This window comes from Culex quinquefasciatus, chromosome 1 (genome assembly GCF_015732765.1).
Source record: "Culex quinquefasciatus strain JHB chromosome 1, VPISU_Cqui_1.0_pri_paternal, whole genome shotgun sequence".
Taxonomy (NCBI): Eukaryota; Metazoa; Arthropoda; class Insecta; order Diptera; family Culicidae; genus Culex; species Culex quinquefasciatus.
This window is the reverse complement of record NC_051861.1, coordinates 11,447,277-11,459,896: the sequence shown is the minus strand read 5'-3', so window position 1 is coordinate 11,459,896 and position 12,620 is coordinate 11,447,277. Positions and strand designations below refer to the sequence as shown.

General features: G+C 41.0%; 1 protein-coding gene and 1 long non-coding RNA gene across 2 annotated transcripts in view; one reads left to right on the top strand and one right to left on the bottom strand.

The window, feature by feature from the left end:
- The window catches only part of LOC6033898 (zinc finger protein 90), a 14,957-nt gene extending 13,415 nt beyond the window's left edge, over nucleotides 1-1,542 (bottom strand). The window contains exons 1-2 of the mRNA XM_038249483.1: nucleotides 1,097-1,542; nucleotides 7-1,024 (exon numbers count right to left, since the gene is read on the bottom strand). Coding sequence (XP_038105411.1) covers nucleotides 7-1,024; nucleotides 1,097-1,253 — 1,175 coding nt within the window. The 5' untranslated portion in view covers nucleotides 1,254-1,542. The remainder of the gene's footprint in view (nucleotides 1-6; nucleotides 1,025-1,096) is intronic.
- A 2,947-nt stretch (nucleotides 1,543-4,489) lies between these two features.
- The window catches only part of LOC119771172, a 30,809-nt gene continuing 22,678 nt past the window's right edge, over nucleotides 4,490-12,620 (top strand). Inside the window, exons 1-2 of the long non-coding RNA XR_005279062.1 lie at nucleotides 4,490-4,707; nucleotides 9,078-9,353. This is a non-coding gene — a long non-coding RNA (uncharacterized LOC119771172). The remainder of the gene's footprint in view (nucleotides 4,708-9,077; nucleotides 9,354-12,620) is intronic.

The following is a 12,620-nucleotide window of genomic DNA, read 5'->3' as shown; positions in this document are numbered from 1 at the left end:
ATGTGCTTGAGCCAGTTGGGAAAGTTGGTGAAATCGCGCGCGCAGTACTTGCACTTGAAGGGTCTGGATCCGGGTGGAGAGTGGATATTCGTGTGCTGGCGAAGTTTTGAACTGCTCAGGAAACCCTTGTTGCATTCTAAGCATACAAATGGACGAGCTGCGCTGTGGACCGCGGAATGAACCTTGAGGCATCGTTCAGTTTTGTAGCACTTTCCACAGCTTAAGCATTTGAAAGGTCGAACTTCCGAGTGAAAAAACTGATGCCGCTGAAGATGGGATTTCTCGAAAAATGCCTTGTCGCATTCGCTGCACTGAAACGGCCTCTCGTCGTTCGGCAGGTGCTTCTTCCGGTGGTGAATAAAATTAATCTTCTGGACGAACGACTTGTCGCAGTCCTCACAGCGAAATCGTGGCCCATCCACCGAGTGAATCTTCCGGTGAGAGTACAAACTGCCAGCGGACAGGAACTTCCCACAGTCGGGACATTCAATCATCTGCTTCGGCACGGGATGAATCTTCCGGACGTGCACGCGAACCTCGGCCTGCGACCCAAACACGGCATCACAACGATCACAGCCAATTGGGAGTTGCTCCGACTCGGATTGCTTGCTTGCGGCCGGCGCCGCAGCCGTTTCGTGAATAGCCTCGTGACGGGTCAAGTCGGATTTTTGGTGGAATACCTTGGCACAAACGGCGCACGTATAACGCTGAGTTGCACTATTCGAGTGCCGATAGCAATGCAAACGGTAAGCTTTGTACTGCAGAATCTGCTTATCACACTGGCCACACGCGTACACCGGTTCCTGGTTGTACGCCTTCCGATAATGAAACTCAAACTCAACCTTCGTCTCAAACATCCGTCGACACTTGTGGCACGTTATGGTCAACTTCGTGCGCTTACTCTTCCCAACCACCTTCACCTGTTCCAGACCTGTTTCTTCCTTCTTCAACGGAACCCCATTCTGGTCAAAGTACTTGGTCGGAGACGGATTTTGTGGCTCCATCACCAAAATCAGCTGACTCTCTACAATAAAAAGACAAAAAAGAACAACTTTTTTTTCACCGTGTCCACACAAAACAACAACAAAACACTCACCAGCTTTTTGTTTTTGTTTACTTCCCCCTGCGCCGGTCCCTTCTCCACAACCATCTTGCACCTCCAAAGACGCCGGCTCCTCTTTCACAACACCCGGTTCAACCGGCAAAACACTGATCCCACTCGGAACAGCCACCAATCCGCTGGACTCCATCATCCCAACCAACAATCTTCCGCCAACTCCCCCTCCCCCACAAAAAACCCAAACAAAAACACGCGAGCGCGCGCTCAAAACGTTACCGACGCACTTTTCCCCACCAAAATCAACCACGTTTCAGGAAACTTTACCACCCCCGGAGCCGGCGGAACGAGCGCTACCCGGGCACACCAAATTCACAACCGGAAAGCGCGCGGAACGGGTCGGATTTTGCACTTTAGTCACGGCACAACAAAGAACCGAGCAGAACCGCGCGAGGCCATCTTTGTTTTTGCATGCAGGCTGTCATACGACAGACGACGCTTCTTCTCATCCAGGGGGGTGCGTTTAGCAGGTTCGGTAAGTAAGCTTTTTTGGTTTGTTGCTGGAGGTACCCAAAAGTGGGTTAGAATAAAAAACGGAAAAACAGGTAATAAATCAAGCAAAACTCAACATCAGCAACATCAAGCTGTATCTCAACAACCATTGGCCCAATCTTCAATGTCTTTGAAGTAAATTTAATGGATATTTCGACGTCAACATTTAAAAAAGCATCATGTACAAACCGTGAGTTTTGAGAAAAACGCACTTGAATTTTGAGCATAATTTGTCAATTCCTGTAAGGCTTTCTAGGCCCAGTGAAAAAAATATAATTTAACTTAAAAATGACGAACTCCTCGTCACAGTGTCCTGATGCAAACAATGATCGAGCTGTAGCTGTCACAGCCCTGCGAAGTATGTTGGCTGACATATCGGGCAGTCAGTCAAAAAAACCAGCTAGAAGTCGCCTGACAAAAAAATTTTGCTAGAAAGAGATAGGAAACCTGTGGCAAACAAACGTCCAGCTGCCATGTAAACATACTTTGAATGTGTTGGTAAATTTCTGACTAGAAAGCCTTATTAAAATATACACTCAACCCCCGGTGGTTGGTCACTTTTTCGTTTGACAGTTTTTTAGTTTGTACCCCGTTGGTTGGTCAAAGTCAAACTAAAAAGTAACGATCTGTCACTTTTTACACGGCGCTCACGGACACTATCAAAACAAATGTTTGATAGTGTGTATGAACTCCGTGTAAAAGGGGTGTCAAACTAAAAATTGACCCCGTTCGTTTGACAACAGTTAGTGTCAAACCATCGGGGTTTGAGTGTAAAAGCAAAAGAAGATGTTCTAATGATACATACAAAAAAAATATTACCGTAATGACAAAAGTAACTTATTTTTTGATTTAAAAAGTTGCTAAAATTAGCTTGAGGGAAAGTTTTTTTCTTGTTGAAAATATGAAAACTTTTACTGGTAAAGTTTTTGAAAATCTCCTTACTAACTGATTTAAAAGTCTTAAATTTTAATACGACTGTAGAATTTCTTTCATTTTGACGTTCTCGTGTAACCGTGTACGACTAAGTTCCAAATGTAAACAAACACTTTGGTGGATTCGGTGGTGCTGGTGATTCTAGGCAGCACAGGTAGCAGCCACGAATCGGACGCGGAAACTTTCGTGAGCCAAACAGCAGCAGCGGAACGCCTTCGAAGGAGGGTGGTGCGGGTGCGGGACGAGGTCAAGTGCTCAAAGAGGACAAGGCGAGCTTCCTGCAGGAACTGCACTTGTTCCACGACCGGAATGGGTAAAAAGGAAGCTTGGGTGTTTTGTGGGGTTTGTGTTTGATTTTGTTTGTTTTTGTAGGATGGGAGGTAGGAATGTGGATTCGCACCGGTTGTATTCGGTGGTGGTCGCCCGGGATTGGTGATTGAAGGTCAATTCCCGCGAGGACTGTAACGAGATCATCGAGGAGATGGCGCTGCCGAAGAGTTGCGTGAACAACGAGATTGCATTGAAGAAGATAAACATCCGGCTTTTGGACAAGTACGAGACAGGTGATTTTCACGGTGAGGAGAAGGAGCCGACGAAGAGGAGGACGTCGAGAAGCTGGATAATCGGAGGTAGCCAGAGCGGATGTTGCACTCGGTGCCGGCGATTTACAACACCTGTGAGTAATGAGAATGTGTACAGTGGCTTGCCAACTTCACTTACTTCCATCTCTAATAACCATCCACAAATGCTCATCTCGCGACGGTGCAGCTCCAGCCGAATGAACCCTGGACAGCGTGACATTCTCCAAGGAGGATGAAGTGCTCGAAATCGAATTCCATTCCGAGGGCCTCATCAACTCCATGTTCCGGATGCGCTTCCAGAATCGGGAACTCCCCGTTCAGGCACTTCACTTTCCAGCCAGGAAACGTCGATCACCCTTGCCGAATCTACAGCCAACTTCTCCAAACCTGTCCTGATGAAGGCCGGCAACATGACCATTCTGTTCTCTACTTTGCTGTCGCGCGTCGAAACGTCCGTCTGGAACCGTCCAGCTTGGGGTCTTCGGAAGTGACCGGTGGCGTACCCTAAGAATCGGTACAGCTTGGACTCGGATTTTGGCCAGAAGCGTTAAATACTATAACAAAATGTCTTATTTAACATCTCGTTTAACATACTGTTTAACACTTTTTAAAAAATAAATATAAAATCAAGCCTAGAATCAACCACATTTTTCTGAAATTAACACTGTAGTATTAAATGTTGTTTATTCTTCCTATAAAAGGTTTCTTTTCCAATTAAAATTAAAACACTTTTACCGATACAACGATTTTGTTCCATAAATGCATGGTAGTATCAAAAACTTTCCAACTTTTAAATTGAAAAGTTTGAACTTTCTACGAATATTCACCAACGCGAACTTTTAATCCAACGAGCGATCTTTTTAAATTCAGAGTATTTTTTTTCTAGGGTAGATATAGGGGCCAATGCACGGGCCATTGTGAGTTTGTAAACAAAGAGTGTATCCTGCTCACGTTAGTAGATTTTACATTTAGGAGTGAGCAAAATAGAGTTATCTAAATACGTTCGCATGTATTGTGTGTACGTTCACGATGGATTTTTAGGTTAAAATTTGTACCCGTCAGCAAAAACAAATGGTAAGCTAGTGTGCGTGATATCGGGCTTAGCTAGCTTTATATACTCTTTGTTAACAAACTCACACTCTCGCTCACATTGGCCTTTTTATACATTGTTTTGCTTGGTATTGCTCGAGGTTTTGCTTGACTCCGTCCTTCTTCGAGAACGACACGAATTTTGAAAGAATTTCCAAGCTCTGTTTGTCTTTGCCAAAATGTGCACACCTCTCTGATTGAAACACGTTGCTACGAACTGTCATCGCCTTCTTTTCACTCTAGCTCTCTTCTCTCGAGAGAGAGGGAGCCAACTTTGCAAAGAGCAAGAAGAAAAAGAAGAAGCAGTCTCAAAAGTTAATTTTCCTCGTTCAATGTGGGTTCGGAAAGTGGTTTTCACTGGTCGCGCCGTGGGTTTGTCGTCGTGTCATCCATAAAAGTTTTCAATAAATCGCGAGTGATTTTCGGGAAAAAGGAAAATTCGGGTGGATTATTGAGCTAAATTGCGATTTGCGGGAAGAATTTCGATCGTGCGAGGTAGGTGTGAGCTGAAAGCTGAAAAGTTCCGTCCCAAGGACGACTAGATCACACGACGACGACGGACGGACGGGCTTCCATTTTCTCCACCAGAGCCACGAATTTCAAATATGGCGGCGAATGGGTTTTTTATTGGTTCAGTTTTTCGACTTTGTGCACTGCTTTGGGGCTTTGTTTTACAGGGGAAATTACTGTGAAGAAAGTTCTAGATGTGCTCTAAATAATTGCGAAATTTGTTGCTAATTAGAATTTCGAATCCGGGACCAGATTGTCTTTTTTTATTGCCTCCTCCCATTTATGCAATCAATTGCTGTGCGACAGAAAGAGACAACAAAGAGGTGGAAAAGAGGAGAGCGAAAAATCACTGACAGACACACAACTATACAAACACAGACACACACACAGAGTACACTTTTCAAGAGAAGGAACAATAACATCATCACCAGCAGCAGCAGCAACTTATTGTTATTCAATTTACTTCTTCCCCATGTCTAATTTCCTTTATTAGTTTACTTACTGTATTGAAGTCGTAGTAAGCAAGTAAAATGCTCATCAAATCAAAAACTTTATAATAAGTACATATCGAATCAAAAAGCTAGAAACGAATAAAAAATAAAAAAATGGTTTGGGAAACGTTTATTTTGCTTCATTAAAAATATCTGCATTCTAGGTACTTGAAGTTCACATCCGTGTTTGGGAAGCGCATATTTTGCTTAGAGGTTCTTCAAATTTGACTACAGTGCCATCCCGTTTTTGGGAACACGTTTGGATTTTTATGTTGCCAAAATAGGGATGTTTCCGAAATTCGGAAATCTCGAAAAGAGTGTTCTTAAGAAAAAATAAAAATAGAATAGAAAAAAATGTGTAATAACCATCAACAAACATCGTTTCAACTTAATAATGACGGATGTGGTTCAAGCGAATATTCATAAGTGATGTAATGAACAATATTGATGATTTTTTGACTTTCAAAAATAAAATTATGAATTAAATTTTGAGTTAAAACTAATTGCAGGCCAAGGATTGATACCTAAGAGCATGCAATGGCAGTGACCTTGTTGCGTGCTCTTCGGTTGACGTCCACGTAAGGAACATCCTGGAAGGAGCGTAACTAACTACATCCGTAGTTCTGTTAGATCATCCGAATTATCTTGATCAGAACAGTATAGCTCTGGTTCCTTGCGAGTGTCCTATTTTCTTACCTCCACGTTGGCTTGGTTTTCATGATGACCTAGCTGGTGGCCTGTGGAAACGGATCGTAAACCTTTGACCACCGCGGGTCAGAGTCGAGACGGCTAAAAGAAAGGGGCGCAACAATGTGGGAAAGGGAAGTAATTTGTGATTGTAGACGGTATTGTTTTGGTTCGCAGTATGTTGAGTCAACTGCTGTGGAACATCGCACAACGGGGTTTCTCTTCTCTTCATTCTCAGCTACCACCTATCTCCTAGTCTTATTTTGCTCTTCTGATTCCCAATTCTTCACTGATTCTTCTATTTAATATACAACATTTGATTTTAATTTTACTAACTTTTGATTCTCTTATCTCTCAAAGCTTATCCACTCTTTTCTATCAATTGATACTGCTGTAACAAACTTTGTTTTGTTTTTTTTTCCTTAAAATATACTTTTCCTTAATGTACTAGTAATATAAAGTCTATTTATCATTCGCCTAATCTTTTTTGATTTTATTGCGAATTTATTTATTTGAATAATTCTTTATCTGTCCTATAAATTATCATTACTATAATCTAAGCTTGTTTTGTATCTCTATTTATTAACTATTGTCTAATTTTACATCTAATACATCTATCTTCTCATTTTTATTCTTCAAAATACGCTCATCATTCTCATACTATTGATACTTGATTTTTATAAAATAAATTCTCTTTTACTGTCAATTGTTTTCAATCTTCACCCTTTTTTCAAACAAGTCGACGCCAACATTTCAAAAAGCATCATGTACAAACCATGCGTTTTGAGAAAAACGCATTTGAATGTTGAGCATCCATTTTCAATTCCCATTTTAATATAAAAGCAAAATAAGATGTTCTAATAATAACAAACGATGAAAAGCGTTGCTTTCATTGATACTTGATCATCCAAATTCAATAAAACATTATTTTCGTCATTTTATTTAAGAAAAACAAACATAACTCCTTTTGAAATCACCAACGTCTATATCACCCTGCTGGCATTGGCGGGAGCGCTTTGTTATGACTCGTTTTTCTTCGCCGAATGTACATGGCGCTTTTTCATGACGCTTTTTTTTTTTTTTTTTTCGTCACGAGGTTTATGTAGTCTTTTGTTTGACAGGTTGACAGGGCTATATAAACAGGGACTGCTGATGGCAGAGATTTTGTTTATGTTACTTTATTTAAAATCATGATTAAACAGACTTGACTGAAGTAACTTTTGCTCATTTTTGGTGGAGAGGTAGCTTATTAGGAGTACTTTTAGAATATGCAATAACCCAGAAATTGACAAAATGTACATGATGCCTTTTGAAATGTTACCGTCGAAGTGAGGTTTGAGCCCTTACTCAATTTATGGAATGATTAAAGGATTAACACAAATATTACTATTGTACTTTTGAAAAACTTTTTTAAAATGCTTAGGACCAAAATATTGTAACAAAACACCGTGACAAAAGAAATAGCAACATAAGCACGACACAACACTAGGAAAAATTTCAGGAGAAAACAATACACAGTAAAATAACAATAAGTTTTTGAATTCAAACTAAAAATATAACAGTGTTTGCTATAATGAAAGTTGATAGGCACACTATAGATGGTTAGGCGCTTATACTTACATCAAACCCTACGTAATGTACCACCCCGGCCGAGTTAAAATGCGTAACCGAAAAGAAGGTGTGCATGCCTGGCACGAACACTCAAAGCGTGTTCTAGCGTGCTGCTCGTACTGACTCAGAGCAAGGGTGAGATGTAGGTGTAAGGGCAGTGCGTGTTCGTCGGGAACCTAGTGCATAAGATCGGTCAAGGCCCGTTCTTACACTGAAAATTGCGAATTGCGAATTGCGAATTAAATTTTGAGTTAAAACTAATTAGTTTAGAATTAATTAACACTTCCACCACCAAGCCTCTAAACTATTCGAAGGTTCCACTGTTGTTTGATAACCTTTGTAATAGCTCCTGGTAACATTTTAAGCAAACATTTCAAACAAACAATCTAACTTTTGAGAAAACTTAAAACGTTACTTAATCCACCTTAAGGTGGTTGGTGCCTTCATCACATTCATGTTGTATTTACAAATTAATTTAAGAGTTTTTGTTTTAATTTTTTATTTTTATTTTTTTCATTAGATTCCAATTTAATTTTTTTCATTTATTTTTTTTATAATTATTGTTTTTACCAGAACAGCAATTTTCAATTCTTTTTTTACCAACTCTCCAAAATAATGTAGAAAAGGTTGACTGTAATTGAATTTAAAAGTGCTGATATGCCAACATTAGGGGCACGATGGAATTGCATGCTGTCCCCCTAGTCTTAGTAAACAATGTCTTATGAGTTGAAAATTTCAGTAAAAAGTTCGTGTAAATCTTTGTCGGGACAAAATGATGTATTCAGCAACATAATTAATACAGATTTTTCCAGAAGAGACGCAGTTATGCAAAAATCACCCTTTTTTGTAGCTACATAACTTTGGCATAACTTTAAAAGTACTTCACTAAACAGAATAAAATTTAATAGGGTCTTAGGGGACCCCAAAACGAACAGAATAAGGCGGATCCGGCCAAAATCGGTTCAGCCAGTTCTGAGATGATCGTGTGGAAAAAAATCATGTCTACACACATCCCCACAGACATTTGTTCAGAATTGGATTCTAAGTCGATAGGTATACGTGAAGGTATATCTAGGAGGTGTATTTAAGAAATTCATTTTTCGAGTGATTTTATAGCCTTGCCTAAGTGAGGTGAGGAAGGCAAAACCTAGAAATCAACAACATTTGCGTGATTTTGTCAATAAAATTAACATTTTTACTCATAATTTGATTTGGTGATGTTATTTGACGTCTTCTATAAGACCCTTGCCTTATAGTTAGTCTAATTCCATTCTAAAGCCCAAATCCAAGGGTTGGCCCGAGGAATAAGAAACAGCACCTTCCTGATCCTCCTGGCTTTCTATCGGATGGGGAAGTAAAACGTCGGTCCATTTGCGTAAAAGAGGTTTTGGGCGACTCACCACACATAACCTTCGGACGCCTAGAAATGAGCAGAAACTTGCAACAGAAAAACTAAAAAAAAATTAAGACGCCCCTAGGAAAAAGACATGGGACATTATTTCAGTTAAATGCAATCCAGAATACTCTGCTAAACATACAAAATATTTTCTCTTTTTCCGTTTACAGCTCTTGCAAGCCGGAACTCATCCGTGGCCACCGAGAGTGCGTGGTCCTCCGCGTAAATTACGTAGTGGAAGCGATTATCTTCCGCTAAATAAACATAAAATAAATTTGCTAGATTTGACTTCGATAACTTCTTGTGACAGTGAAAAGTTTTTTTTTTTCAAAACAAAAAGTGCATTTGAGTGAAGTGCTTCGAAGATCGATTGTCTACAAGGTTTTTTTTGGAATATCCATCCGGTGAAGATTAGCGCAGCGAATCGAGATATCATCTTTTAACCGGTAAGTCTTATTACTTATGCTGCTCACCTTCGATGATTGGACGAGAATTTGGGTTTTCACCATGGTATGATCGTTGAATCAAATAAAAGATGCAGTGTTAATGCTACAAGGATAACCATCATGACGAAGAACTTCAGATACTTGAATAGCACCACCTGACAAAAACTTTAAAAAATATTTGTTCCAGCCTAACCGGAATGGCGTAGTTATTAACGCTTTTACCGACTGGTATTAAAGCGGCCAGACCTACTGCGTAAAGGTAACCGCAAAGATGATTCTTTAAAATGGATTAGGTTTGAGCACGATTGTTTCTCCATATAATTTCTCATCAAATAAGTAAATTTATTCCTGAAATTTTTCTCTAAAAACAATTTCAATTTGGCCTACCATCTTCGTGCACATGAACACAGAAAATAAAGCCACCTCGAGTGTTTCGCTTCTGGCTCTCGTGGCCAGCAGAAATGACCATAGAGCTGATGATGATGGCAGAAAGAAAAATAAGCACCCGATCAAAGGCCGATCGAGGCCAGCTCAGCAGCGCTGTTTATCCTTCTGTGGCGGTGGAAAATTGCACCCTAGGGTAGGTGGTTCAATTGTGGTCCTTCCTTTTGTTTAGTTTTAGGGCGTTTCCTCGAGGAATTCGAAGCTTCGAGTGATTCTTTGGTACCCATCAACCGTGGACAGGGTTTTGCCGGCTAACCTCCGGAAAAGGCCATCGACCGTCTTTGTGTGTTGAGGGTAGGGTAGAGTGTGTATGCTCGCTTGCCGTTTTTTTATTTCCCGACGATGAACCTTCTTTCTTCGCCCTCCCGTCAAGAGTCCACTGGCGAGGACTACGACGTCGTCGCTGAAGAAGAGCCACCCGGGACGATTGGACGAACTGGAGGAGGTTTTATTGCAAGCTTGCTGGCAGTTCTCCTTTTTTATTCCCTCACTTGGCTGTGTTCTGTTATTAACTTTATATGTTGCAACGTTTCTGGAACTCTTGGCAGGGTGATAATTCGCACGCTGGGGATGTGCTCGATGATATGATTTATAATAAGTTTTGGATATTCCCATTTCTTCGTTTCCTGCCAAGCGTCAAGTCGACGTCCAGAGAAGAACTTGTTCGGATGACCTTTACGGAACCAAGCGTTGCTGAACTTTCAGTGTTGAGACACGTTCTTCGTGGCTCCCTGGATTGGCCCGCCAGGGTACACGTGTCGCGTCCACGTGTCAAATCCGCTCTGGCTCTGGTTGGAACTTATCGGTTCGTGGAACGTTACGTGCCGGAATGCAGCGACGACACGTTGCAAAGACGATGGCGGCGACCTCCTGGAGATTACTGCTGCTGGCTGAGCTGTCTGGAGCAGAAAGGTCTCGAACTCAGACTTGCTTGATCCAATGATATTCGAAAAAAAAGAATCGTTGTCCCAACCTGGAAATCCATCAAAATCCAGTTCCATATCTGCCGGTCCCAATCTCGCTCGTCGCTCGTCAATTTCCCTGTTCGTCGTCATCAGTCACTTTGTTCCACCTCCACACCAGCAGTTCGAACCTCTTAGCTCAGCCAGACGCGCAGTCACGCTTGAACTGCTGTTTTGAAAATATTCAAATGAGCGCCACAGCACTCTTTAAACTGCTTCAATTTCCGCCCGCCAGCCCCAGACTCAGATATTGTGGGGATTGAGAGTCCACACACCAACCAACGAAAACACAAAGAATCTCAGAACAACTCGTGTCTGAGCGCTGACACTTCCTAGAAGCGTGATTACTACTACCACAACCGGCGCTAATGCCAAATACACATCCGAGATGCTGCTCCTGCGTTTGTGCTAATGTGTACGGTTAGTAGTACACGAGCTTCTCTATCTTGCTCAATAAGTGCCGTATCAACTCCGGCTGTTGAGTACCGTTTGTTTACCTCGTGTGTGCTTTGTGGGCCGTAACTTGTGGTAGATTTGCCAAAAAAGGTTAAACATCTAAACAAAAATAAAAAAGCTTCTACGAGAATCAAACCAATATCCTACAGCATTTTTTAAGACATTCAAGATAAATCCTGTATTCGAGCAGCGAAACCTGGGTTCGATTCCCATCTGATCCCAACGAGATAGTTCAGTTCCCAACCATCCAACTCCAAGCGAAATTTACTTGAGGATAATGTGGAGACTTTCCCTTATCTTCTTTTTTTTTAAATAGTGAAGCACCAACAGTTTTACTAAACTTAAAAATATCTAAATCTAAAATTAACACTTCTATGAGATTTAAATGTAGTTGAATTCAACAAAAATGCACAAAATATGGAAGAAAAAAAATATGTTTCAACCATTTCGATGAACGCCATAAATAAATTTAAATGATTTCAAAATCACCCCACCGTACAGCACCATTGAGCTGTTAGAGTCGAACGACTTGGCAGCCGCACAACGAACTTTGAAGGACCAAATAATTAACAAAACACACGGCGAGAAATAAATTCAAGAGAAAAAAAAATGTATATGCGGGCCCGCTGCTGAACAACAACAAGCCACACACTTTGTTGCTGGCGCGCATGTTCTGGCTGGGACTTGTTCGAGAAACGCGCGCTCGCCATACTGACGGCGACTCAACAACAACAACAGCAACATATACTAAAATAAGAGAGACGATTTTACCGCAATCTCGTCGTCGGTCGGTGCTAGTAAGAAGCTAGTCTCCGGGGTTGTTTTCGCGGATTTAGTCGCTGCTAGCGGGGCGTGTGTTTGTGTATTATGATGAATATCGTCACGACACTATGAAGCTGAAGCTATAATTCTACTCAACGGCTGCTAAATCTCGTTTCCTCGGAGAGACATTCCAGTTTCCTTCAATAAAAGCGATTATCTCGTTGAGCTTGTTTGGGTGCTCTCTGGAAGCGAATCACTATACGAGACTTTCTCAAACAAGCTGGTAGAATTATTACAACTAACTTGTAGCAATCTATTTGGGTCTTTTTTATATTAAGAGAAAAGAATAGCTTCTTATGTGGACTCATCAGTATTTGAACTTCCTATTGTAATTCTCAAAATCAAAAGCCACTTTTTCATTCGATCTAAACGGCTTAGTTCGAAACTGAACCTTTTGAAAATTAACCCGAGATATGGGCTATTCCACCTCAAGTTTACAGAAGATAGCCAAAACGGAAATTTGCGTTATATTTTGTAATCTGAAACAAGCAACCTCAGTTAAACCAGGGAGTCTTGGATAAATTTAACAAACTGTCTATTAGGATGTAACAAAATTGACTTTTTGGCGGGCATTCAGAAAAAT